This window comes from Aotus nancymaae, unplaced genomic scaffold, assembly GCF_030222135.1.
Source record: "Aotus nancymaae isolate 86718 unplaced genomic scaffold, 86718_ANA_hifiasm-v0.15.2.pri h1tg000012l, whole genome shotgun sequence".
NCBI classification, from domain to species: domain Eukaryota; kingdom Metazoa; phylum Chordata; class Mammalia; order Primates; family Aotidae; genus Aotus; species Aotus nancymaae.
Window position 1 is genome coordinate 10,898,441 of NW_026988423.1, and position 27,979 is coordinate 10,926,419.

Below are 27,979 nucleotides of genomic sequence, written 5' to 3' on the forward strand. Positions count from 1 at the left end.
TCGTAAAGTAACATTATATATTCAACTACTTAATCATTACATTATAATATTTATTGCATTCAAATCTCAAAATGTAAACAGATGTATCCCTCTGTGCTTAATTCTGATTTTCAAATGGTATACCTTGAGCTAATAAGCACATTGAACATATACTCAATTGCTTCTCTTTGTTTCTGAGAAATATGGAATCATATTGCAGCGTGTGGTCGCTACTGAATACTAATCCAGCTTTCAAGGGTAGCACATAATGAATATTGCTGTGATAACAACCTCCTTCACTCCCCAAACCAGAGCCAATTATGGGAATGTAGTTAACTTTGTTTGATTATGCAAATATTCCCCACACTACTTAGTCTCAAAGGGTGTAGATGAACAAAAGGTACTCCACATTTTAGGAATGTCCATTAACTTTGAATTGATCTCATGTGTTAAATATACTCTTTTTTGTATTTAATAATGCCATATATCTACTTTCAATTTTAGAAGACATTACAATATTACAATATTTTTGCATGCATAATGCAAATGTAGTGGAGCAAGACAAACGATAATGGATTTAGAAATGTTAAATAGAATTTTTCCACAGGAATGATAGCAATCTGAATAATGAGCATAATTATTTTGTCTCTTACACTGTAGCATTGGCTGAAGGATATAATGAAAGGAAAATAGACTTAAAAAGACTAAGGGAAGAGCCCATTAAAGGATGTTATTTTCTCTTACCTAACCTTACAGACAGAAAAAATAGCTCCTTCTGGAGGTACTGAGAATAGACTTGAGGGATCAATGAGATTTGCATGTCAGAAATCCAGAAAGAAGGGTGAGGCCAGAATAATATATACGGTTCTTAGACAGTGAAGCCACAGTCATTAACAAGACCAGAAGATATAATCAGAGTTTAGTCATTGTTCCTGTGTGGTTGAGTTCCTTGAGGACTTAGAAGACACAAACCATTTTCCAATAAGGCATATAGATCAAATGAAAGTGCGACCTTTATAAGGAGAGGCAAAATCCAAAAGGAGATGAGTTAGTGGGAGGAGTCTAGCACCGATTGCTATGGTGACCAGGAAAAAAGAAAATAAAGAGTTGGAGGGTTTTTGATAGATAGAGTCTTTTCCTTGCAGTGATAATTGGTGGATAGAACAAAGGTACAGATGTGAAGGAAGGGATGACAGTCAGTGAAAATGATTAAAAAGTAACCCACAGCAATTATTAAAAAAAAAAAAAAGAAGGCAGAAAACCTTTTGCATTAGAAAAATGTATTATATCAAATGCAGAGGGAGCCACCTAGGCATTGATAACAAGAATGTTTCTGGAAATATTAGCATAAAGCAAAGGCCAATCAGAACAGTAGTGGAAATCAAGAAGATGATGCAACAATGAAGCAATATCAAAAAGGGATTCGATTTTGGGTGTCTCCTTTCTGAAATAGATGAACAATTCCTAAAGTCAGTGATTAAAACAATATTTATTTTAAACATACTCTATTAATATATATGCTTAAATTAACAGTTCAGTAACTCCACATATAGGTTACTCACTGTGTTATGGTCTTTCTCAAATAATTTGTTTTCAAAGCAACACACATAAACAAAAGCTCCACTGAATTTTCCATTTTTTTAAATACACAAAGTGCAGAACCAACTATTCATGTGCTTAGATAAGAAGGCCACCAATTTTACAGAAAACTCTATGCACCTGTCATCTAATCAGGAACAGTCCTTGATTTTTAAACTGCATGAAAATGTACTCTAATATTTCATTCCATTTTGAAAAATACATTTGGAACTTATGGTTGCATAAATTTATATGGTTAAATAACAAAATCTTCATTTAGGTATATTTCTACTTAGAGACACAGTTTTAAAGAATATGCACATTTGGGAAAGATTAACATTTACAACTGAGTGTAGAAAACTACATTTGGTTCAAGAGAAATACAATATACACATTACCTGAGATGTAAAGCAGGGGTCTTAAAACCTAAAATGCCTTTATCTTTTAAACTGATTAAAGAAACATACACTCTTAGAAGGCAGAATCACCTACCTGAGAACAATGACAATACTTTTTCATCGTTTCGGGTAAAGAACAAACATTACACAGATGCAGGTTGTGAATGCTACTATCAATACCAAAAGCCTAGCCTTTTTTTTTTTTTTAATTTAGAAAGTAATTCACTAAGAATAATTTACTTAAGTAGCAAACCAACATGATGCTTTATAGTTGGTATACATCAACACAGAAAATTGATTTGGTACTAATTTAAATCCTGAAATGTTTTATGTAGCTCAATTTGGACAAAGTTTAAGAAGTGCAATTATAATGAACCACTTAATTAGAGGTCAATTTTCCATATCCTCAATTAAGCTGGAATTTAGCAATGATACATTAAAATTATTTTAGTACTACCATCCCAGAATCCAAAAATTTCCCCTTGAGGATTACATGTTAACATAAACTCAGGCCTGGTTTAACTTAGAACCACTAATCAAATCCAGAATGTTAATTTACTAAGATTAAACCAGAATATGAGAGAGACTGCTAGAAACTGAAACCAACTGATACTGAAAACTAATAGAATCAGCACTTTAAAAAAGCATTTAAGTAACTGCTAATGGCATTATAAGATGGTACATTATAGTTTTAATGAAAAAAATGAGTCATTAAAAAAAGTTGGACTACGTTTAGTATAGTTTATAAAGTTGGGAAAATATATTTCTGAACTTAAAAAGGGTAAAAAAGGTACCTAAAACAAGTTAACCAATCATCACAAATGATAGGAATTCAACAACTCTTATACCCACAGTAACAAGTTTTTCACCTCTAATTTATTTTTTACTTCATATAAGATACAGTGTAAGTAATTCATTTTTACTCTCTCAAGAGTTTTCTCCCATTTAAATAGTACAAATCTTTTATGGACAGAGTACTTTAAAAATCAAAGTGTCAAAGTCCATGATTTGTAGTTTCATGAGAAAATACTAAGTATTCTGGATTCTCCAAGGTTATATACAATAATTTTTGGTAAAATGTATTTTGTATTTTAAGGTTTTGGAAACAGTTTATTCATATATAGTGCGCATACATAGTAACTGAAAGCAGGAACATTTTATTTCATTAAGATGTATAGACCTTTTTACCTATCATTTTGGTTAACAAATTTACTTTAGGTTACTAGAACTGGGATTGTTTTAGAATGTTCAAGCACATAGATTGGGAAACCATGGGTCTCTGTATTTATTAAATTGAATCACCTGGCAGTAAAATTCTGTTAAGGCTCTCGGCATTGGTGAAACTTCTTCCCACTCAGACCTGTTGCTATGGTAGACCTGCACTTCATCTGTGATTTCATCTGGTGCATAATCACCACCTAATATATAAATTTTATCTTCAATTCCAATTGCACCTGCATTAAAGCCTGCACACTCAAAAGATCCTTCACCTTTCCAAACACAAGTGTCTGGACAAAAACTATAAACCTTATAGGTGGAAAGGTCACATATATACAGTGTACAGTTTACTGGGACAGCTTTAATTAATGTTGCATGAAAAAATTGCCCAAACTCTGCTACTAGTTCAGACCACTGATCAGTTGTAGCATTGTATTTAAAAAAGCAATCAAGCGATGGGTTAAAAGCATCTGTGATCTCTACTTCTGATCCAAGAACATAAATTATATTTTGGCATGCACTTGCTTCTGGATAGTATATGCCTCTGGGTAGTGGGCTAACAGATGTCCATTCTTTGGAAAGAGGATTGTAAGATTCAACATCTAAGAGACTTTTAATGTCCCGGGATCCTCTAGTTTTTCCACCTATAACATATAATCTCTCGAGAGCCATAACTGATGTATGCATGGTTCTTGGTGTTTTCATAGTTGATACCAAGAAGAAATCATTTTTAACTGGACAGTAGCACCAGGTTTGATCAGTGGCATCATGATATGACTCGCCAATATGTAGTCGAACCGTTCTACAACATTTCCCTTTGCAACCACCTGTCAAGAATATTTTCTCTCCATAACTAGAAAGACTAGATCCTGGCAAATCAATCAGGTGTGATTGCGGCAGTATTTTCCATGAATCAGTTTTAATATTGTAGCAAAATGTATATTGATTTTCTCCATTTTCCTCAGTTTTGTGAATGAATATGTATTTTTCAGTTGTGGATGGTCGAGCATCAGGGAAGAGTCCACCAGAACCTTGCACACACTTAATTGCATCCATGATTATGTCAAAACAGTTTGTGCTTTTGAGTAAACTCTCTTCATTGAACAGACAGTCCTGAAGTGTCTCCTCAGATAACTGATGTAATCTTACTTTTTTAATCAAACGAGGCAGATACTTTTGCCTTGATTCTAAGTTATGTTTAGTCCAACTAAGGACAATTTTCAGTACCATTTCTTCTTCAGGAACATTTAATTCATCTGATTCCAGACATTTTTGTAGTACTCCAAAATTCATCTCTAAGAAATCACTGGATTTAAATAGTAAAGAAAAGTGATGTTGTACAAAGTGTAATGCATGATCAAACAAACTGGTGGAGCCATAGCTATCTGATATAGATAATAACTGTAAACAATTGACAAGATTAATACTTTTTATTAAAAAGTCACTGCAAGCTTTGGATAGGAAGGAAACTTGAAGAAATGATGACAACTGGAAGAACATTTCCACATTATCATCTGTTATTTTTGTTTTTCCTGTATAGGCATAATCGAGAAATGCTTTTACTGCTTTGGAGGACAAATTAGTAATGGTAACACTTCCATCATCTCTTTCTTTCATGTTTACTTCAAACATAGCCCTGCAAAAATAAAGAACACAGAAAAACAACAGGGATATTTTATTCCATAATTATTTTCAATATTACCTTAAAGAGTTTTCCTTTACTTTTGACTTAAAATATATTTATAAAATCATATTTTAATTGCATCCTAATTATTTTAATATCTAGAATTATATACCATATTTTTTATCTACCAACAAACATATTATAAAATGCCTATAGTACACAATATGTACAGTATAGCTGAGCTATAGCAACTAATAAAAAACACTATAAAAAGATTCAAATTTTGTATACTAATTTGTTCTTATGTATTATTAATACTTTTAGAGTAAAATCTTGCTGATGGCCAAATTTCTTTATTTATGGATTAATTAGTATCAACTGTGCTGGTGATAACTAAAATTACTTAAAATATACTTATTTAGGGCTTAGGATTTAAAAGTCTCTTTCAAATTTATCTTCGATTTCACATTAATGAAACAGAAAAGAGTACAGTGAGATACCTGATGTTTCCAGTGACTCTATTTGTGTGGGGGAAATTCACCAAATAAGATACATGTCTAAAAAGACATTTTATATAGTTTTTTAGGGAAAAGGAAATGTGATTTCCTAAAACTAACAGTGTACCACATCAAGCAAAAAGGTGAAAAAAAAATAACAGTTTGGTAATAGGTACTGAGAGATGGAGATAGGTCCCCAAATCTGAATAATTAGACCAGCTTGAAAGTTCTTCATAATAAGTTTTGTTTTATCACTAAATGGCAAACTGACAGAATCTAAGGAACTGGGGATGTCTTTGGCTCAGTTTAGGTAAAAATATAAATTATTTGGAAATGTGTACGCATGGAACAAAATCCATTTTACTGTTGGTTCTGGTTTAACAATGATTTGTATTTGTGCCAGTATTGTCCAGGATGTCTTTCTGAGCAGTGTTCCTAGTATTCTAGGGAAAACCAATTTACTTATTAGACTGTACTCCAGAAGCTAATGAAATCTATTTAAAAAGTACAACATCCAACTGAAAAATATGAGGAGACTTGCAAATAAGGAATATCCCTTAGAAAAAGGATGACAAAATGCCTTCCTACAACGCTATTTGTCACTTTATAAATAGCTATTTACTATCAGCTTCCACATTTTCTTTGAGAAGACACATGTAAGATTATGTTTGTATACTTCATCCTTATTCATCTTAAAGTATTCAGTTGACATCTATCTCCAATTTACCATCTCATACAGTACATATAGAATGTGTGTGATTCCTTTTCAATTTCTTGTCTCTAATGACCTCCTATCTTAATAATTTTATTTTCCAAAAACACCGTAAGAGGGATATTTTCATGTATTGTGCACTTTTCTGACACTTTTTACATTTTCAATATTCTATTAAGTGAGTTTGATCATATTTTGAATTAGTGGCATTATAGGATAGTGGAAATTGTCAAATTTCTATTACATATGTACATATTTTAATGTGAACTGTGTACTCATTTAATAAAGTAGTATATGTAATAAAGGATCTGATATTTTTGTTATTTAAACTAGGCAGAAAACTTTAAAAATACATTGGTCTAACAGTAATTTTAAAAACTAAAAGCAGACCTATAAAAAACTAGCAGTAAGCTGAACAAAGAACTATGGGCAAAAATTATGTGTAGATTACTAAAAAATAACATCAAAAGAGTACAAGACTACAAATTCAAATGCCTACATAAGAGTATTTTATTAGCATGAAAGGGAATTACAGGGAAATCAAGCTGTGTGTTTATACCAGATTATTTATATTTTTTTGCTAGGTTTAGAAATAATAATCATTGCAGCTAATATTAACTGAATGTAGTAGGTACTATGCTAATTATTACTCATATATTTTTTCATTTAAGCAATATAGTAATTCTGTGAGTTAAGTCCTAGTTTTATAATACTACTTTTTTACAAATGAGGAAACTGAGGCCTGAAGGGGTTAAGTTACTTGCCTAATAAAACATATCTAGTAAACGATAGAGCTTGGATTTAGATTTAGGGCATATGTATTAAGAGGCCAACTACTTAACCATTGTACTACACAGCTTCCTGTGATGAAGAGGGGACCTGAAGAATAAGGGAGGAGAAAAGAGTTACATGGAAGAAAAGCTAGGTTATAAGAGAGGAGGGAAGACACTGGCGGAAATGAGAGTGGCAGAGTATAAGACAGTAAGGGCCCCAGTGAAGTTCAAAGAATAACTTTGATTACCCAAGAGAAGAAATAAAAAGAACAGATGATGACATGTAGTTGAATTAGGCAAACAGCTAGTTCAAGACTATTGTAGCCTCCATGGTCCTAGTAAACTGTGCTGCAGTACTAAGCCATTGCTCCCAATTTTAAAGCAAGAGTCCCTACAGGTGTTTAGCAGGAAGTATTTATCAATAAATGTTTGCTGAATGAAATCTATCTTGGAAGATTTACTCTGAAAGCAATAAGGGTGAGGTCTAATTAGATGCTGGTAAAAAAGTAAGGGTTAAAGTGAGGATTCAAAACAGTATAAATTAACTTGCATATAAAAGATGCATCTTGGTATTTCTATATCTTAATTCTTATTTTTTTAAATCAAGTTTATTTATTGAAGATTTAAACCCTGCTTAATTCATATTAAAATTGCTTCCACAAATGAACATAATGCAAAATATTGCAATTAGGATTTAAGTTTCTTGTATAACCAGGGAGGATGAAGATCAGGGTTTCATCAAAAGGGGCTTGTCTAATGATCAAGACACCTCCCAGGATAGTACTCTCTTGATACAATTAACACAGTAATTGCAAGGTCATGTGTCTGAACCTTAACCTTGCAGAAAAAGAAACTGTTGTCATCATAGTGATTATTGCAGTGTCATGACTAGGACGTTCTCTTTAGGGTGATCTACATGGGAAACCAAATTATATTCAGAAGGTTGCTTAGAATTAGAACAAGTTGGGTGCTTTCAAGAAATATTTTATAGCTAAGAAGTACTTTTCCCTAATATAAGGGTATCTTTGCCAAGGAGAGGATAAATTTTTAAATCCTCTGAGTTAGAGCCACCTCTCCCCACAATACATGAATACAACATAGTACTGAAATTTACTTTTCTCGCAAAGTCATTTTCTTCAAACTTTGCTTCCATTTTTTTCAACCTGTCCTGTCTGCTTTTTCTAAAATAATGCAATATAGGGATTCTCCCCCCAAAACCTGACCCCATCAAAAAAAAATTTTTTTGTCCCAGAATATTTCAAATAATTAACGTTCCAGAGAACTTTGGGAAATGGTAACCTGGGAAGACCTATACTTTAAAATAAACGGCAGTTTTAAATTATCTCCTACTAAAAAATCATTAGTTAATCTTGGTTCTAATTAGTTTTTCTTTGTTTTTGTTTTTGTTTTGAGACACAGTCTCGCTCTGTTGCCCAGGCTGGAGTGCAGTGACACAATCTCAGATCACCTGCAACCTCAGCCGGTTCAAGTGATTCTCGTGCCCTCAGTCTCCCCTATAGCTGAGATTACAGGTGTGAGCCACCACACCTGGCCTAATTAGTTTTTTTTTTTTCTTTTTTTAAGAATTAGAAGTGACTGTTACATGTTCCTGTGAGTAGCATAAAACAGAACTTAATTATCCAAATCAGAAAATCTGAGGCATAGACAAGGTAAAGTACCTGAAAAAGTCACTGCATGCTGCTAACACACAACGATGACATGGGATTATTTCATCTTTCATAATTATTTTGAAATCATAAAAGACATTTTGTTCTCTAAAATTCTGTAGTACACTTAAGATTTTTTGTCCATGATCTTCTGATATAAGGAAGTTGTTTTTCTTCTCAGATGGAATTCCATTACAGGTGCTTCGTTGATTGAAAGCATATGAATTATCCATAGCCAATTCCATATGTCTTTAGAACTAGAATTAAAAAAAAAAAAATCACTGATGTAGTAGAAACCTAATGCAAGTTTCAGACTCTAAATTTTGCCCTCTTTATGTCAAATATACAAAAATGGTCACTAGGAAAAATAATAAGACAGTAAAACTTGTTCTAAACATTTGTTTTCCTGACATTTAATACTAAATTCCTTTTAAATTTTCATAAATGTTGACCTCATTGGAATAAAAAGTGTATTTTTCATAAGTGCTAACATTCAAGACTATATAATTGTGTTAAATAGCAAAATGTACAAGTTGTATAAATAGCTTATATAGGATTTCACTACATGATTAATATTATTATTACACATAAGACATGTTATTTCTAACATAGTTATTGAGTATATACCCAACACAATCCCTCACTTTTTCAATCCATTCTCTTCCGGTAGCAAAGTAGCTGTTAAAATGCTGATCTTGCAGCATAAACTATATGGCTTTTAAGGTTAGACTTTTACAAGATAATTGGTTGAAAAAGATCAAAGTGTTAGATTAATGTATTATGGCTTTAGTAAAGAAGAAAAAGGCAAACACTTTTCCAAGTTGGCCTATGTAAAAGTAGGAAGGAAAACCGCATATATCTTAATTAAGAAATTTTTTTTAAACATGAGGTCAGAAATCCAAGACAGGTAAAGATCAGATAATTGTGACTATCTTGAACTGCAAATTCAGCTCTAAACATAAAAGTTGTATCATCAAAAGCAAGGAAGTGGGAAACAGAAAAGATTGGGAACTTGGGGAGCCAGACAAATAGAAAACCTTGATTCTACATTTCTGTTCCAGTTATCATCCCAAAACTTAGTGTCTTAAGACAACAATTTATTATCTCTCATGGTCCTGTGGGTTTAGATGATGCTTCTTGCTTGGAAGCTTTCATATAACTACAGGCAGATGGCAGCTATGGCTGAAGCCATCTGAAGGCCTGACTGGATTACATGTTCAGTATGGTTTCCTCATTCACATTTCTTATGATTCAGCTGGGATCACTTGAACAGATGGGGCTCTTTCTCCTTTTATTGTTTTTTTTTTTTTTTTTCTGAGAACACTTAAATATTTATTCATTCATTTAAAAATAAGAATAAATTTTATATAATTATATTGAATATATCTAATATATGTATAATACATATTCACATATATCCATTTTATATTCATAGCTACATATATAACTATATATAATTACAAAAACATATAAATGGATAACTGTAAAATAACTATTTTCCAAAACAAAAAAAAGGGTTTCTTGAGAAGGGTTACACTGTTTTTTGCAAATCTCTTTAAGCATCTGGCTTAATAGAAGACAACTAGATTCTCATATCTGCTTCTTTATTCAATCTTTTGTGAAATCATATACCATGTGGCCACACGTCTACAACCATCTGATCTTCGACAAACCTGACAAAAACAAACAATGGGGAAAGTATTCCCTATTTAATAAATGGTGCTGGGAAAACTAGCCAGCCATACACAGAAAACTGAAACTGGACCCCTTCCTTATACCTTATACAAAAATTAACTCAAGATGGATTAAAGACTTAAATGTAAAACCCAAAACCATAAAAATCCTAGAAGAAAACCTAGGCAATACCATTCAGGACACAGGCATGGGCAAAGACTTCATGACTAAAACACCAAAAGCAATTGCAACAAAAGCCAAAATTGACAAATGGGATTTAATTAAACTAAAGAGCTTCTGCAGAGCAAAAGAAACTATCATCAGAGTGAACAGGCAACCTATAGAATGGGAGAAAATTTTTGTAATCTACCCATCTGAAAAAGGTCTAATATCCAGAATCTACAAGGAACTTAAACAAATTTGCAAGAAGAAAAATAAACAGTCCCACCAAAAAGTAGGCAAAAGATATGAACAGACACTTCTCAAAAGAAGACATTTATCTGTTCAACAAACATGAAAAAAAGCTCATCCTCACTGATCTTAACACACCCTCTCCAAGTGGCTAGCTGGAGCTTCTTCACAGAATGACAGTCTCAGAGTGGCTTGGCTTCTTGAATAAAGCTTGGTTCTCCCTGAGTGGGTATTCCAAGAGGCCTGGGTGGAAGCTAGATAATGGAGAAGTAGTCTAAATTGTCCTATAGCATCAATTAAAGCTCCATTCTAGGACCAAGCCAATCTACTGTTGTGCTGTGCAATACAGTAACCATGAGCCATGTGTAGCTATTTAAATTACTTGTCAGTAAATACAATTAAAAATTCAGGTTCTTCATTGCTCTAGCCACATTTAAGTGGTCAGCCATATGTGGTATGATGAGTGATAACTTGTTTGGGCCACAGGGTGCCCACATTTTTGGTTAAACATTACTTCTGGGTATATCTGTGAGAGTGTTCCAGATGAGATTAACATTTTGATTGGTAGACTGAGTAAAGCAATTGTCCTCCCCAATGTAGATGTGCCTTATCCTGTGTGTTGAAGGTCTCAATAGAACAAAAGGCTGAGTAAGAAGGAACTCTTGCTCTCTGCCTGACTTCAAGCTGGAACTCAAACTAAAACTATGCCATTAGCTCTCCTAAGTCTCCTGCTTGCTGACCTCAAATCTTGGGTCTTCTCAGCCTCCGTAAACACATGATCGCATGAGCTAATTCCTTGTAGTTTCTCTGTCTCTCTCCATATATATTTATGTATACTTGTTTCATATATATAAAAAACACACACATATATAGAAAACAAACACATATACCTCTGTAGTAAAAATACATATACATGTGTATAGTACAAATACATATACGTGTGTGTGTGTGTGTGTGTATGTGTGTAATATATATATCCCTTTGGTTCTGTTTTTCTGATTAAGTCAGATTAATACATCTGCCTAGTGACTACTGTATTATGCAAAGCAAATATAAAACATTCTCATCATCACAGAAAGTTCCACCAGATAGCTATAATACTCTGTGGAAAAATAGTGTGCCTGTGTGAATATATGTGTGCCTGTGGAAATGTGTGTGTGCCTATGTGTGCAGAAGAAAGTAATAAGTTGTAATTGGCAGTACTGCTAGAAATCTAAGTGACTTGCAGAAATAATTTTGTACACAGTATTCTGAATAACTGTGAATAAGGAGACATATTAAAAATGAGTGGATATCATGGAGGAAGAGAGATAATGAAAGGCTTAGGTGTTATTTCTAAGGAAAAGGAACTAGAAAAAACAAAACCAATACAATGGATGAAGATATATATATGTGAGGTCAGAGAGCGAGATCAAGAGAGAGAGTGCAAGATTGATTTATTATAAGCTTACATGATAACAGAGGCTAAGAAGTCCCAAGATCTACAACCAGTTAGATACCCAGGTGAGCTGACAGTACAGTTTCAGCACAAATCCAAAGGCCTGAGAACCACCACAGCTAAGTTTCAATCCAAAAGCTGGCAGGCCCAAGAAGAGTCAGTTTTTAAATTTGAGTCCAATGGCAGGAAAAGACTGATGAATGTCCCAACTCAAACAGGCAGGATAAATTTCCTATTATTCACTCTTTTATTCTATTCAATTCTTCATTTGATTGGATAAGGCCTACCACACAGGAAAATCTGCTTTACTTGGGCTCCTGATTCAAATGTTATCCTCACAGACATACTTAGAATATCTGACCAAATGTCTGGGCACCAGATGGCCCAGTCAAGCTTATATGTGAAATTAACTATCATAACAGTTCAAATGTTGACTTAACAATGTTGATGACATATGACCTAGGATAGAAAAAGAGTATTCCAAATTAGAGTGAGGCATAAAGACAATTTATATGGCTAATGTCCCAGCACTAATTCTTCACCTCACAAGACATCTTTATAAGGTTTTTTAAAATTATACATGTTTTCTCTTCTTTTCTAATATTTATAAAATACACAGATGTGAAATTGTGTATTTATATATTTGCTTGTATAAAACTTTATGTTTTATAATTGCTTGTATAAAAATCATATATCTTCCCAAGAGTATGATATAATGTTGTTAAATAAGGTGGCCATTAGCCTGAGGTTATCTCTGTAACCAGCCCTCTTATATAGGAGAACTGAAACTTAACTTGGAAACATTTATTGTAATTGGCTTAAAAACCAAAAGCCAAAAACAAGCCTTAGCCAATCACAAACAGCCAACCAGCCTATTGATTACAAATAGGGAACTTCCATCAGACAATATCCAAATAAGGCAAATGCCTAGCTGTAGTCAATCAGGTAACTTCTCTACTTTGTTTCCATGTTCAACCTATAAAAGCTTGCTGGTCACACTGCTGGAGTGGAGCTCTCTGAACCTCTTTGAGTTTTGAATGGTACCTGATTCATGAATTGTTCTTTGCTCAAATTCTGTTAAATTTTATATATCTAAAGCTTTTCTTTTAACAATGAGAAATGAAAGAAAAAGTAGGTAATCAGAATCAGGCTTGAGTTCCAATGCTGGTTCAGCATTTACTTGTGACATATTTGAGGCAAATAACTTATAATATTTTATTATTTTCAACATCTGTAAAATGGGGATAAACTAAATCTATCTAGTTGTTTTGCTGAAATATTAAAAAACATAATTTAGCATATACTATGTATGAAATAAGTGGAAGTTAAGGCTTATTTTCTAAGAAATTGAATAGAAAAGCAAATCATTTAAATGACATTAATCAAGAAGTTTACACTTATAAAATAGTGGGAGAAGGGACAAGAGAAGAAGCTCTCTAATAATTTCTAGGGCATAAGAGCAAAGTTGAACACAAGAGTTATCATTGCAAAGTCTCGTTTTATCTGGAGTGTCAGAATCAAAGGAAATAATAAAGAGAATTGGTGGGAGACTTGAGCTAGCCTCCCTAACTCCATGATGATGAAAATATATGTTTAAAAGGAATAGCCAGGGGCTGGGTACAGTGACTCACGCCTGTAATCCCAGCACTTTGAGAGGCTGAGGCGGGCAGATCAACTGAGGTTAGGAGTTCAAGATCAGCCTGGCCAACATGGTGAAACCCAGTCTCTCTGAAAATACAAAAATTAGCTGGGCACGATGGCAGGTGCCTGTAATCCCAGCTACTCTGGAGGCTGAGGTGGGATAATCACTTGAGCCCAGGAGATGGAGGTTGCAGTGGGCCAAGATCATGCCATTGCACTCCAGCCTGGGTGACAGAGTAAGAGGTTGTTTCAAAATAAATAAATAAATAAAAACAAAAGGAATAGCCATGAAATATTTATACTATGCAAAAGGGCATGCAAAGCAGGTAAACAGACAATATGATTGAAAACAGTCTATACTAGTCTGATAGATATATGTTAATGCTGTGCAAAAGATCAAAGTGTCCTCTCAGTGTCACAATGTAGCCAAGATGTTACTCCTGGTCTCATTCTCCAGTCTAGTGATGAGGTGGGGCATCAATAACCTAAAACAGTAATGTAGGGCATCTCTATGACCTGTCTAAAATAATTACAGAATTGGTTGACTCAGTCCAGATCACCTAGATGCCCCTTGGAATTGCTGTATATTTTCATCCACTAAAAGATATGTATTTGAATACCTCTATGCGTTAGAGGAAGTTAGATGCTGAGGATCAAAAGATATATTATCTCCTATAACTTTAGATTGCTCTGGATTTCTAAAAGTTCTCTCAAAGATTAGCATAATAGATGTTGGCAGGGATATTTGATCAACATGGAACATTCTAAAGTAGTAATTACTACCCTGACCTCTAGGCTATCCAGCAGGGGAGACGTGGGGAAAAGGATGTGGGTAGATACTGACTACCTGTTTCATAATGTTTTTGTTCTATACACAATCAATATGTATGCATATTATTTGTGGAGCACTTGCTACAAACCCGGTGCTGGTCTAGATGGATTGAAAATATAGCGGAAAATGGAATTTGTGAATGACACAAAGTGAGCAAGGTATATTGCAGAAGAAGAATTCACAAAGAACAGTGAGAGAAATGGAGGAAAACCAGGAGAAGTAGTAGAAACTAAGGGAAGAAAGTTTCAAGTATGAAGTTGTCACCTATATCATGAAAAGGAGACGGAAAAAAAGTCACTGATGATTTAAGGTGGAGTGAGGAGAGAACAGATTACAGTGGAGTTAAGTGGAAATAATGGGCACAATTTATAAACATTTTTTTAAAAAAGTTCATCAAAGCTGGGCGCAGTGGCTCATGCCTGTGATCCCAGCACTTTGGGAAGCCGAGGCAGGTAGATCACCCGAGGTCAGAAATTCCAGACCACCCTGGCCAACATGGCGAAACCCGCTCTTTACTCAAAATACAAAAATTAGCCAGGCATGGTGGTGGACACCTGTAATCCCAGCTACTCTGGAGGCTGAGGCAGGAGAATCACTTGAACCCAGGAGGCAGAGGTTGCAGTGAGTTGAGATCGTACCACTGAACTCCAGCGTGGGCAATAGAGCAAGACTCTGTCTCAAAAAACAAAAATGTTCATCAAAGTAGGGGCTAGAGGAGCATGTAGATACTAGGAAATTTTGTTTTGTTTTGTTTTGTTATAAATGGGAGAAACTTGAGCATGTTAATACACTGAAAAGAAAGGGCATGTATGGAGGAAAATTTTGACAATGATGACAACAATCTAAATTCACTATCTACATCCACCTCACACAGCAAAAGTTATTGGACCTTTAAACCAATAAATTGGAGAACAATACAGGAAGACTTCTATTTTTCTTGACAGGTAAACATTGATAGGCAAATAAATGGTTAGAAACTGAACTTTTACAGTTGTTTAGTGATGTAATGAGAATGAAGGTATCAGGATTTATCATAAATAATTTATACAATTATTTCATCCATACTCATAATAATCCTTTAAGATTGGTATTAATTAGATTACTTTTTCAAACAGCAAATTGAGGCTCAGAGATTAAATAACATACCTAAAAACATAAAACTAGTAGAAACATGCTTGTTCCACTAAACGTCCATATTCTTTCCAAAACGAGTCATTCTGACCCTGGATTTTAATATTAAATAAAAGCCCAGAAAGCAATTTTAGTGCTCCTGAGATCCAATCATAAATATACTTGTCAAAAGTTACCACAGCACTTTAAGATCATTATTAATAAGAATGACATACATGATAATAATAGCTAATATTTGCTGAGCCAGTAAGCTGTCCCAGGCACTGGCCTACAGCGTTCACATAGTATTTAATTTGATTCTTATAAATATAACCCCTATTAAAAAAACAAAAAAAACAGACTGTGCTTCCAGTAAGGTTTAGATGTACCTTTCTCTATTTCTCCTGCTAAGTACAAAAAACAAAGAAACAAACAAACCCTGGAGGTACATATACATATAAATAAACATATATTGAAGACAAATAAATGAAGACAATGAAAAGTGGAAAGATGAAATCAAACTGACTAGTGACCTGAGGAACAACATAGTGGTGAGTTCCTTGGGTTTTCCTTTTGCCTAATATCTTCCAGATTCTACAAAAGCTGCAACCCTGATACACCAACGGGCACACACATAAACAGCACCCAAACTGCCCTCTTTTAAGTCACAGAACCAGGAAAGAAGCAACCTAACAAGACAGAAAAGTTTTAAGAAAATAACCACTCTACCACAGCAGAAGACCACACACAAAAAATTCTGGCTCTATACACACCCAAGCCTAAAAGGTACAATGGAGAGCCTAGAATTTCACCAATGATAGGCTATAATGAGGCACTTCTACCTTTCTCCTCCTATCCCCCAACTAGAATCATATCAGAGAAGGCTAAATAATCACTAAAACATCTATGCAGGCCAGACGCAGTAGCTCATTCCTGTAATCCCAGAACTTTGGAGGCCGAGGCAGGCAGATCACCTGAGGTCAGGACTTCTGGACCAGCCTGGCCAACACGGCGAAACCCTGTCTCTACTAAAAATACAAAAATTAGCCAGGTGTGGTGGTGGGCACCTGTAGTCCTAGCTACTCGAGAGGCTGATGTATGAGAATCGCTTGAACCCGGGAGGCAGAGGTTGCAGTGAGCCGAGATCGTGCCACTGCACTCCAACCTGGGCAACAAGAGTGAAACTCCATCTCAGAAAACAGTAATAATGATAATAATCTATGCAAGAGATAACATTCATAAGTCAATAATAGCTAAACCAAAATGAAATTATAAAAAAGTTCAAGTAAGCCACAGGAAGATAGAAAAAAAAAAAAAACACTGAGAAATAAAGACAGAATAAATAGAAAACAGAAAATAAATGGCAGACTTCAATACTGACATAACAATAATTGCACTAAATGTAAGCAGTCTACATACACCAATTAAAAGACAGATTACCAGAGTAGATTAAAAAGTGACCCAACTTTATGCTTCCTAAAATTAAAATCACTTCAAATATAATACATAGGTTGAAAGTAAAAGAAGAGGAAAAGATATACCATGCAAACCACTAATTAAAATAAAGCAGGTACGGCAATATAATTACAAGATAAAGTAGACGTGAGCAAGGGAAAGGAATATTACGTAATGTCCACCCACCACCAAGAAGACTAGCAATCAAAAATATATATGCACCAAATGTTAGAGCTGTAAAATATGTGAAGCAAAAACTCATAAAACTGAAAAAAAAGACAAATCCACTATTATAGCTGGAGACTTCAACACTCTTCTCTCTAAAATTAATAGAACTAAACAAGAAGGATAGAGAACTCAACAATTATAGAAAACTCCACCTAACAACAGCAGAATACATAGTCTTTCCCAGTGCTCATGGAGCATATATCTAGATAAATCGTATCCTGTCCCACAAAAACAAACTTCAAATTATTTAAAAGAATTGAAATCACACAGATTATATCCTTTCACCACAATGAAATCAAACTAGAAATCAGTAACAAAAATACAACATAAACCTCTCCAAGCACTTGGAAACAGAGTAACACACTTTTAAATACTCCATGGGTCAAAGAGAAAGTTTCAAGTATAATTTAAAAAATACATTAAACTAAATAAAAACTAAAATACGAGATATCAAAATGTGTGAGATGCAACTAAAATAGTGCTGAGAGGAAAATTTATAGCATTAAGTGTTTACATTACTACAACTCACCCAACATGAAATATATAATTTGAACAGCCCTGTAACCAATAAGGAAATTAAATTTACCAAAAGTTTAAAGAAGAATTAATACCAGTTCTATACAACTTGAAGAAAAGGGAAGATTCCCAATTAATTTTATGAAGTGAATATTATTGTGGTACTCCAGACAAAGACAGTACCCCAAAAAAACAAAAAATGAAACCCCATACTATAGACCAATAGATGTAAAGATTGTTTTAAAAATATTAGCGCCGGGCGCGGTGGCTCAAGCCTGTAATCCCAGCACTTTGGGAGGCCGAGGCGGGTGGATCACGAGGTCAAGAGATCGAGACCATCCTGGTCAACATTGTGAAACCCCGTCTCTACTAATACAAAAAAATTAGCTGGGCATGGTGGCGCGTGCCTGTAATCCCAGCTACTCAGGAAGCTGAGGCAGGAGAATTGCCTGAACCCAGGAGGCGGAGGTTGCAGTGAGCCGAGATCGCGCCATTGCACTCCAGCCTGGGTAACGAGAGCGAAACTCCGTCTCAAAAAAAAAAAAAAAAAAAAAAAAAAAAAAAAAAAATATTAGCAAAAAATTTCAGTAATATATATAAAAGGAATTATACGCTATGGCCAAGTAAGTTTATCCAAGGATGTAACGCTGGTTCAGTATTTGAATACCAACTAGCGTAATTTATCTTATTAGGCAGCTAAAAAAGAAAAATTACAAGATGCAGAAAAAGCATTTGAAAAAATACAACACTCAGTTATGGGAAAAATTCTTAGCAAAAGAGAAAGAGAGGGGCAAATATCCCCCTTCTCAATTTGATAGAGAAAATCTACAAAAAAACTATAAGTAACATTATGGAATGCCTTCCCCCTAAGATGAGGAAAACAGCAAGGATATCCACCCTTACCACTGCTATTCATCATAGTACACACTTATTTAGAAGTGTATTATTCAGTTTCCAAGTGCATATAAGCTCTAGCCAGCACACTAAAACAAGAAAATTAAATAAAAGGCATATACATTGGAAAGGAAGAAACAAACTGCCTCTATTTGCAAATTCCAAGATAGTGTATGTAGAAAATCCAAAGGAATCTACCAGAAAAAAATCTCATAGAACTAATAAGCAAGTTTAGCAATGCCACAGGACACAAGAGCATCACATGAAAATCAATCATATTTCTATATACCAGCAATACATACATAGAAACAAAAATTAAAACAAAAACAAAAATTAAAAGTACAATAATTCAAAACAAAAAACTGAAGTAAATACTTAGGTATAAATCTAACAAAACATGCACAGGACTTGTATGCTGAAAAATATAAAATGCTAACAAAAGAAATCAAAGAAGACTAAAATGGAAAGACATGCTATGCCTGCTAATGGGAAAGTCAACTTAATAAAGATGTCCCCTTAATTCTCCCTAAACTGATACAAAGATTTAACACATTTTTTATCAAAGTCCTAGCACGTGGGAACAGGGGATCCGTTGAACTGAAAGAACATTGCCGAGTTCACCCAACTCCAAGGCAGCAGCAGGAAGGATCCCTCCTGGCCCCATTCCGCAACGACTATCGTCACCTGGATCAGCCTCTCTTGCTGTGAGTTGGAGTCCGCAAAGTTGAGATCTTTCTCTCTGTCTCTCTACCTGTACCTAAGACAGAGGTTCTCACGCTTTAGTGTACTAGAGATTCCCTCAGTGTCTTCCCAGACCCCTGGCCCTGCCCAGGCAACCAGCAGATTCTCTGGAGCTTGAGAATCAGGCATGTGTGTTGGACAAGAGGAGCAGGAAAGGGAGGAAGACAGAGTTGGTGACTTATGTGGCTCAGAAAGAACTCAGGAATTGGCTGGGCGTGGTGGCTCATGCCTGTAATCTCAGCACATTGGGAGGCCGAGGCGGGCGGATCACAAAGTCAGGAGTTCAAGACCAGCCTGACCAACATGGAGAAACCCCGTCTCTACAAAAATACACAAAATTAGCCGGGTGTGGTGGTGGGCACCTGCAATCTCAGCTACTCAGGAGGCTGAGCGAGGAGAATCGCTTGAATCCAGGAGGCAGAAGTTGCAGTGAGCCAAGATCATGCCACTGCACTCCAGCCAGGGTGACAGAGCAAAACTCCATCTCAAAAAAAAGAACCCAGGAATCTTTTTCGAGGTTGTCGCTGGGATAGTAGTGCAGATGTGGCTGGGGGAGGCCCAGCCAACCCCTGTGGGACCATCTCGCTTGGTGCACAGGACACCTAGTGACAGTCACCAGTGCACTAGCATGGAAGAAATCTTCCTGGAGCTCATGGCATGGACCAACCAGCACTTCTCAGAAGCTAAAAAAGGCCTAGCCCACTCCCCTTCTCTGAGGGTCCCAGTATATTTTTAAAAGTCAAGACAATTCAAAACAGGGTTTCTAAAACTATGGCATGTTTGTAATGTTTTAGTTATTAAATTAGTGCTTTTGATGCATACACACACAGGAAAAAAAAAAAAAAGTCCTTGCATGATTTTTTGTCTATATAGATTACTGTAAAATTTATATGGCATGATAAAGAAACTGGAATATCTAACACAACCAAAAAGAATAATAATGAGGGAAGCATCAGTCTACCTGATTTCAAGACTTACTATAGCTATGGTAGTCAATGCTGTGTAATATTAGTGAAAAGAAAGACACATAGATCAGTGGAACGCAATACACAATTGAGATACAGCCCATACAAGTATAGCCAAGTGACTTTTAACAAAGGTGCAAATGCAATTCAATGGAAGAAAAAGAATCTTTTTAACAAAAAATGCTGAAGAAAATGGATATCCACAGGAAATAAAAAAATGAACCTTGACCTCTACCTCATACTATATGCAAAACTTAACTCAAAGTGGGTCATAGATTTAAATGTAATATATAAAACTTTTAGAGAAAAATGTAGAAGAAAACCTTTGTAACCAGGGTCTCCTTAATGGGCTCCAAGACATCAAAAGCACAACACATAAATGAAAAAAATTAAAAATTATATTTTTTCCTCTGTGAATGTCCCTTTAGTTAAGAGGATGAAAAGACAAGCTGTGAGCCAGGAAAAAAAAAATTTGCAAACTGAATCCGATAAAGAAATAATCTAGAAAGAAATCTGAAAACTTACCACTAAAAAACCAGACAATTCAATTTAAAAAATGGGCAAAAGGCACAAAGAGCTGTTTCACCAAAAAGAATATACAGATGGCAAGTAAGTACATGAAAAGATGTTCAACATCATTAGTCATTATGGAAATGTAAATTAAGACTGCAATGAAATATCCTACCCATCTATCAAAATAGCTTAAATAAAATATAATGACAACACCAAATACTTGAGGGTGTTCAGAGACACTGGATCACCCATACATTGCTGGTGGAAATCATTTGTCAGTTTCTTAAAAAAAACTCATCATACATATACCTTATCACTCAACAGTCATGCTGCTGCACATTAGAAATAAAAACTTACATGTGCACAAAAGGCTGTACATGTTTCATAACAGCTTCATTTGTATAGTTAAAAGCTGAAAGTAACCAAAATGTTGTGCAATAGGTGAATGAGTAAACAAATCATGAAATCATGGTACATCCATACCATGGAATACTACTCACCATTAAAAAGGGATGAAGTATTGATACATATAATTTAGATAGATTACAGGAATCTACACATGTAAGAAAATGATAAGAAACTACACACACACATTGTACCAATGTCAAATTCCTGGTTTTGATCTTTTACTATACTTATATATATGCCCATTTGGGGAAACTGGGTTAAGGATACATGGAAACACTAGCTTTACAACTTCTTGTATAATTATTTTTAAGAAAAGATAACAAAAGATCGATTCAATTCAAAAATTATTTTGACATTCCAGCCTTCTTCTTGCTCAAAACATAGAAAATGCAAATAAAACATCATTTTTTTCAATGGTATAAAATCATTCCTCTGTGTTTTAAAATAAATAGTAAATAAAACAGTACAAAGGTGACTAAAAGAGATACTTCCGAAAGAATAAAACTATAATTCTACATAGTGGCGTAGGTCCTGAGAATATCAATTTTTAAAACTCCAACCACAAACACGTTTAATTAACTTCATTGTCATGAAAATCATGTATGTAATTTAGATCTTGTGTTGGATTAATTATTGAGCTTCATGGTTCATGAATAAGTGAACCACATGAGAGAAACTCAAAGTTATTTTTATTTCTATAAATAGTAACAGAAATCAGCTTTATTAGAAAATTTCAAGTATCCTAAAATAATATATAAGGATCATACATAGCTATTCACTTTTATAAGACTTTTAAAAAAAATCTGCCATGTTTATTCTACACAGAATGACAAATCCAAGGAGCTGAAAATTTCCATTTCTTAAATTTCATTTGAGTAAATCCTACTTGTATAGTGTATTTTGCAAATAACAAAGAATATGGCATTCGGAACTAGAGAAATAAGAGTCCTAAATGGTTCATCACTAACTAGTGACTCCTACTTAGGCTCTCTGAAGTTTTGGCTTCCTCATCTGCAACATGGACATACCTATCACACTGGACTGTAGTGATACTTAAATGATACAATGTCTATTAAGTTAATATTGTCAAATTATATATAAATGTTAATGATTAAAATCAATAACATTAACTGTTAAACAATTCTTAATTCTTGGTAAAAATTTATAAGGCAATTATTTTTCTTCAAATAGTTTTCAAATTCAATTATGCTATTTCACTGATTTTAAGACACAGACTTTTTTGCACTTAACTGCACCTGACAGACATCCTATAATCACTCTGGTTGGGTAGTAGTCATGACATATTTGTCATTACATGTGTATTAAATTTGAAGTATGGATATCAGCATCTTGGAAGAAAACCCTGGAGATAATAATGGACATTGGTTTAAGAAATGATGTATCACTAATGCTCTAAACAGAGAATGATACGATAAAAATAAAACATAGACATGGAGACTCTGAGTTGAAAATCAATAAAAGACACCTTGAATGTTAAGTTTTAGGAGTGCCTCAACCAATTAATTTTGCTTATGTTCTTTGTATGTAGGTGCAAGGATATTATATGATTTTTTTTAAAGGGAGCTCTTTGTATGAGTAGAAAAAATTCTTAGTGATAAAGAATTGTGTCATAGTTGGCATTTTTTTCTTAGTAGTATATAAAATAATAGTGTACTTTATAAGATTGCATCCTAGCTTCAATGAAACACCTTCCTGCCCAAAAAAATGATTCTCTTATTTTTTTAAAGTCTTCCATTAAAATTTGATTTAAATAATTGAATCAATAAAGGTACAAGAGTCAAGCCTAAGAACGAAGCCTTTGATAAAAAGTAATGACAAAAATCAAATGCCACTTGATAAAAGTAGAACATTAAAGCTGTGCTCTACCTGATCTGGGCTTTGATTTCATTGGGTCCTACAGTGATCTTAGTTTGGTCACTGATGTTTCAATATGTGGCATGATTTCTGGCCTATTCTAGTAAATATTTATTATAGATGCTAACTATATGACAAGCACTGAATTAGGCACTAGAGATAGCAAAGAGAATAAAAGACAGACATGGTCCCTGCTTTTTTGTTGTTCAGTATCCGGTGAAGAAGACATAATAAATAAGGTACTATAAGTTTTTATAAATACTGTGAAGACATAAGTAGGAAGTGGAAATAAAGATGAACAATGGGGGCATTCAATTTCAGACAGTAACAAAAGGGGTAACAGTGAACACTTATATAGCGTTTATTATGTGCCATGCTTTGTACTATGTTTTTTGTTTTGGGTTTTTGAGAGAGAGTCTTGCTGCGTCACCCAGGATAGAGTACAGTGGCAAGATCACAGCTCACTGAAGCCTCAGCCTCCTGGTTCAAGCAATCCTCCCACTCCAGCCTCCTGAGTAGCTGGGATTACAGGCGTGCATTAGCACACTTGGCTAATTTTTTTTTTTAAGAGATAGGATCTCACTATATTACTCAGGTTGGGCTCATACTCCTGGCCTTAGGTGATACTTGCGCCTCAGCTTCCCAAACTGCTGTGACAATAGGCGTGAGCCACTGCGCCTGGCCCATGCTATATGTTTTACACATACTCTTTTAATCTTGAAAAAAACTAAATAAAGCAGATACTTATTTTCACTTTAAGAGAGAGAAAATGGGCTTTGATAATTTAAGTAGTTTGGCTAAGATCATATAGCAAGTAAGTGGGGAGGCTGGTATGTGAACTCAGTCTGGGTCGAGATCCCTTGCTTTCATCCACTACACTATTAGGGAAAGCCTTTCTGAAGTGTCATTTGAGAACTGAATCATAAGAAGGTAAGGGGATAGTGAGAGAAATCACATATAAAGCCCTACAGGGGGAAAGGAGTCTTTCAGTTTTAGGAAATTAAAGGCGGCCAATGGGACTGGAGTAGTTAATGAAAGCAAGAGGGTCAGGAGATAGGGTTGCAGAAAGCAGTTGCTACCTCAGGCAGAATCCTATGGGTCACAGGAGCTCGGATTTTATTCCAAGTGAAATAGGAACAACTGATCACTTTAAACTGGACAGTGACATGACATCATTTTTTAAAAAAATATTTTTGTAGCTAATGTATCAAGAATGAATTGAAAGAAGGTACGAGGAGTCCAGGTCATTCATTTATTCAACAAATATTAGATAGTTTGTGGAGTAACAAATATTGTGGCAGGCACTATTCTAGATACTAGAAATGCAGCTAAAAATAACATAGACAAGGTTCTCTACTCTGGAGTCCACTTTAGAATGGTGAACACACACACACACACACACACACACCCCTCCCTTCTCCTACATTAAGAATTTCTCCACACTTCTGGACATTTTCCAACAGCATGCCACTTCTACTATCTTTCATCTTTAAACAAACATCAAACAAAAATCTATCATCTGACCTTTTATTCCCCTCTAGCTACCATCCCATTTTTCTACTTCCTAAATCCAGAAAAACTTTCAAGAACACTCTGTGGTAGTGTCACCTCCAGTTATTGTCTCAACCCACTACAATAAAATTTCTTTCTTTTACTCCATTAAAACTGCCCTTGTCAATGTCACCACATTACCATCTTGAAGCTAAATTCTCACTTCTCTCTCCTCATCTTATTTCACCTCTTAGGAATATTCACACTGTTAATTAGTCCTTCTTGAAACACTCATCTTTTAGTTTCTGTGCCACAACATTCTTCAGGTTTCTTACCTTGCTGGCCTCTCCTCAGTCTAATTAGAGGGCAATATAGCATAAAGATTAAGGGCATGGATTTCTAGATTTAGCTCTGAAAACAGGTTGTGCTATGGCATGGAAGACAGTCATTGGAAGAGAGTGCTCCCCTTTCTCAGGCAGGCTAGAAAAATGATTAGTACTTCAGATGAAAAGTGACGGTGGGTTATACCGGAGTGTTAACAGTGGAAATAAAGAGAAATAAATGGATTTAGCTGTATTTTAGAAGTAGAGCCAAAAACATTTGGAGATGGATTGGATATAGGAAGTCAAAGAAAAGGACCATCATACTTTTTTCATTGAGAAACTGGTAGAATTAGGGAGCTACTCAAAGAAGTCTTGAGGGGGGGAAAAGATTTGAGGTAGAATAAAGTTTGTGACCCAATAAAAAGTTAGTGAATATATCTAAAAAACACCTAGACTTAGAGATGATCTCATCCAGTGCCTTTCCATTGAAATTAATACCTGGAAAAGGTTACATCATGCATAGGATCCTCTGTAACCAAAGTCACACAGACAATTGGTGGTAGAGCCGGAAACAGAATACGAGTCTCCCAGAATCCTGCTAAGAAGCCACAGATCAGCATCAAGCAAGACAATCATTACAGACGGAGTGAGGCTTTATTACTTTAGTCCTCTTCTTCCCCTGACCAATGCAATAAAAAATATTTTAATAAAATTGTTGGGTTCATTTAACATAGTTTAAGGAACTTATGAACTGCATATTTATATTTCCTTAATAAAAGTGAGTGAGGGAAGTAAAGACAGATGGGATATAAAAGCAGTGTTACCCTTGACAGTAATTGTGGAGGCATTAATAACCTTTACTCATGTATCCTATTTGTAAAAGGTTTACATGACATTCTCGCTCAAGTACTATCCATTCTATTTTGCAAGATAGTGCACATGCAAATAATTCAGGACAGTAAAAGAGATGTCATAAGGCAATACTAGATTAACTGCCAAATGAATTATATAAACAATACTGTTTTGAGAAAAGGTACTCTGAAGTAGGCCTTAAGAGAAGGTTTAAGCTAAGCTCTAGAGGATGACACATAAGATTTTTAAAAGTACACAGGGAAGGGGATTAAACAAACCTATAAAATGTATTCACTAGGATGCTAGGTTTGGGGCTGAGGTTTGGGAGTGGGGAGAGTGAGCTATTTAGAAGGTTTAAGCTAAGCTTTAGAGGATGACACATAAGATTTTTAAAAGTACACAGGGAAGGGGATTAAACAAACCTATAAAATGTATTCACTAGGATGCTAGGTTTGGGGCTGAGGTTTGGGAGTGGGGAGAGTGAGCTATGTTCGACTGGGGGAACAGAGATACTCTCTTTGGTAGGACATTTGGGGCTGAATGATACAGAGGAAACAAGGAATGTGATAATGGGAGAAGAGGAGAATATTCTAGATATAACAAGTACAAATAATCCCTACATTACTGTCTGTGTGTTAGACTCCATAGATTTGACACACAGAGATCTTGTTCGATGGGAAAATAATGGGATATGAATTCCTAAACTTGAATTTAAACAAATTCTTTTTCTGAGCTCAGTGTCTCCATCAGTAATAAGTGCTGCACATAACATGTGCGATAACGGACACAGAAGTGTTTTGGAAGCAGAAACGTATAATGTATCAAAGTTATAAAAATCAATTTAAAAGGCAAGAACGAAAAGTTATATGATTCTTAAAAATAAAGAAGTGAGTTATGATCATTGATGATATGGGTATTAGTATTACCTTATGTATCTTTACACTGTCTCTTGTACTTTTTATGCATATGATTTATTTGCCTTACCAGATTGTAAGCTCCCTGCAGCTGGTAAGTAGATTTTCAATATGGTAGGTGACACAGGCTTTTGGTTAGCTAAGATGATATATTAAGCCAATAATTCATTTTACTGTCCTTTAGGGATCTGAATTTCTGTGTGTGTGTGCGCGCTCAGAATCCCATCTACTTTCGAGGGATTCGAGGGGGCTTATATCATGAAAAGTTAACGAAAACAAGTATAGATAAAAACAGAATAGAACCCATCTTAAATAGAACCCATCTTAAAATAGACAGAGTAATAGGAAGGTAATTGTGTTAATTACTACTGCTGGCCTTTGGCTGGTATATCCTGGCAGTCAGAGGAAGAAGGAAATCGGCTGAATCCCGCAGTACTGCACTTTAATCGACCTCCAGGTAGTCATTTACAGTCATCTGCAGAGACCTTTTCCCTGGAACAAAACCTGCAGGGCACTTGGATCGCGTGGGCTTTCATACGAGAATCAACAACAGCCTACACGGAACAACTAAGGAAACAGACATACATCAGTATGACCCTTCATAAAGCCTGAGAAAATAACTGAGCAGAGTTATTTACTTGTTTCTGCTGCTGTTAGAGAAAGGACCTCTGTCATGATGGAAACACTGCTGCCTCAACAACGGAATCCTGTTTTCTCGCTAGGGCTCTAGCCCAGGCTTGGCAATAGAAAACAGCACCTGGATCGCTTCATCGCCCCCAAATAAACTGCCATCATTAGCCCAGCTGCTCGCTGGCAACCTCGGATTCAGGCAAGGTCGGTGTTCCGCACTGGGGGCAGTGCCTCTGTTCGGCCTTCGGAGGGACAGTTTCAGGTAGGTGGCTGCTAAGAGTCGGGAGCATACGATGTGAGGGTTGGTCTTAGGCCGATGGGGCTAGGGGGCAGGGAAAGAAGCAACTCAGGGTTGCCGCGTTGCACAACTCCAGGGGGCACCACCGCAGACCCCCTCCTAGAAGTGGAGACCTCTCATGCCCTGTACACGAAGGAGCGACAGAAGCAGCTGTCTCTGTGGGTCACAGGGGCCAACCCAGACCCAGGGAATAAAGGCTACCATCCCACTCCTCCCTCAGACCCCAGAGCTCACCCACCTGCAACTGCAGTCTCCGAAGTCTCCACCCCAGTCTCCCAGCCTCCAGAGGACTGGTTGCGATTGGCCTGCACCGCTGTCCCGTTA

At 35.4% G+C, this 27,979-nt stretch overlaps 2 protein-coding genes across 3 annotated transcripts in view; one reads left to right on the forward strand and one right to left on the reverse strand.

Annotated features, from left to right (window-relative positions):
* Window positions 1-27,979, forward strand: part of AASDHPPT (aminoadipate-semialdehyde dehydrogenase-phosphopantetheinyl transferase) — a 76,155-nt gene that overhangs the window by 28,882 nt on the left and 19,294 nt on the right. The window lies entirely within an intron of this gene.
* Window positions 1,450-27,975, reverse strand: KBTBD3 (kelch repeat and BTB domain containing 3). 2 transcript variants are annotated; one of them, XM_012474418.2, is made up of 5 exons: window positions 27,894-27,929; window positions 27,094-27,294; window positions 25,460-25,559; window positions 8,459-8,703; window positions 1,450-4,809 (listed from the first exon to the last, which is right to left on the reverse strand). In XM_012474418.2, the coding sequence occupies exons 4-5, from the start codon at window positions 8,689-8,691 to the stop codon at window positions 3,204-3,206; spliced, it is 1,839 nt and encodes a 612-aa protein (XP_012329841.1). In that variant the 5' UTR covers window positions 8,692-8,703; window positions 25,460-25,559; window positions 27,094-27,294; window positions 27,894-27,929; the 3' UTR covers window positions 1,450-3,203. The 2 variants fall into 2 exon arrangements, with proteins under 2 accessions (XP_012329841.1, XP_012329840.1); XM_012474417.2 differs by lacking the exons at window positions 25,460-25,559; window positions 27,094-27,294 and having other exon boundaries at window positions 27,894-27,975.

Coding starts and splice junctions, on each gene's coding strand:
- KBTBD3 (XM_012474417.2), bottom strand. CDS start 8,691: ATGGAATTGGCTATGGATAATTCATATGCTTTCAATCAACGAAGCACC. Junction 4,810..8,458: donor GCATGCAGTGACTTTTTCAG/GTACTTTACCTT, acceptor TTATTTTTGCAG/GGCTATGTTTGAAGTAAACA.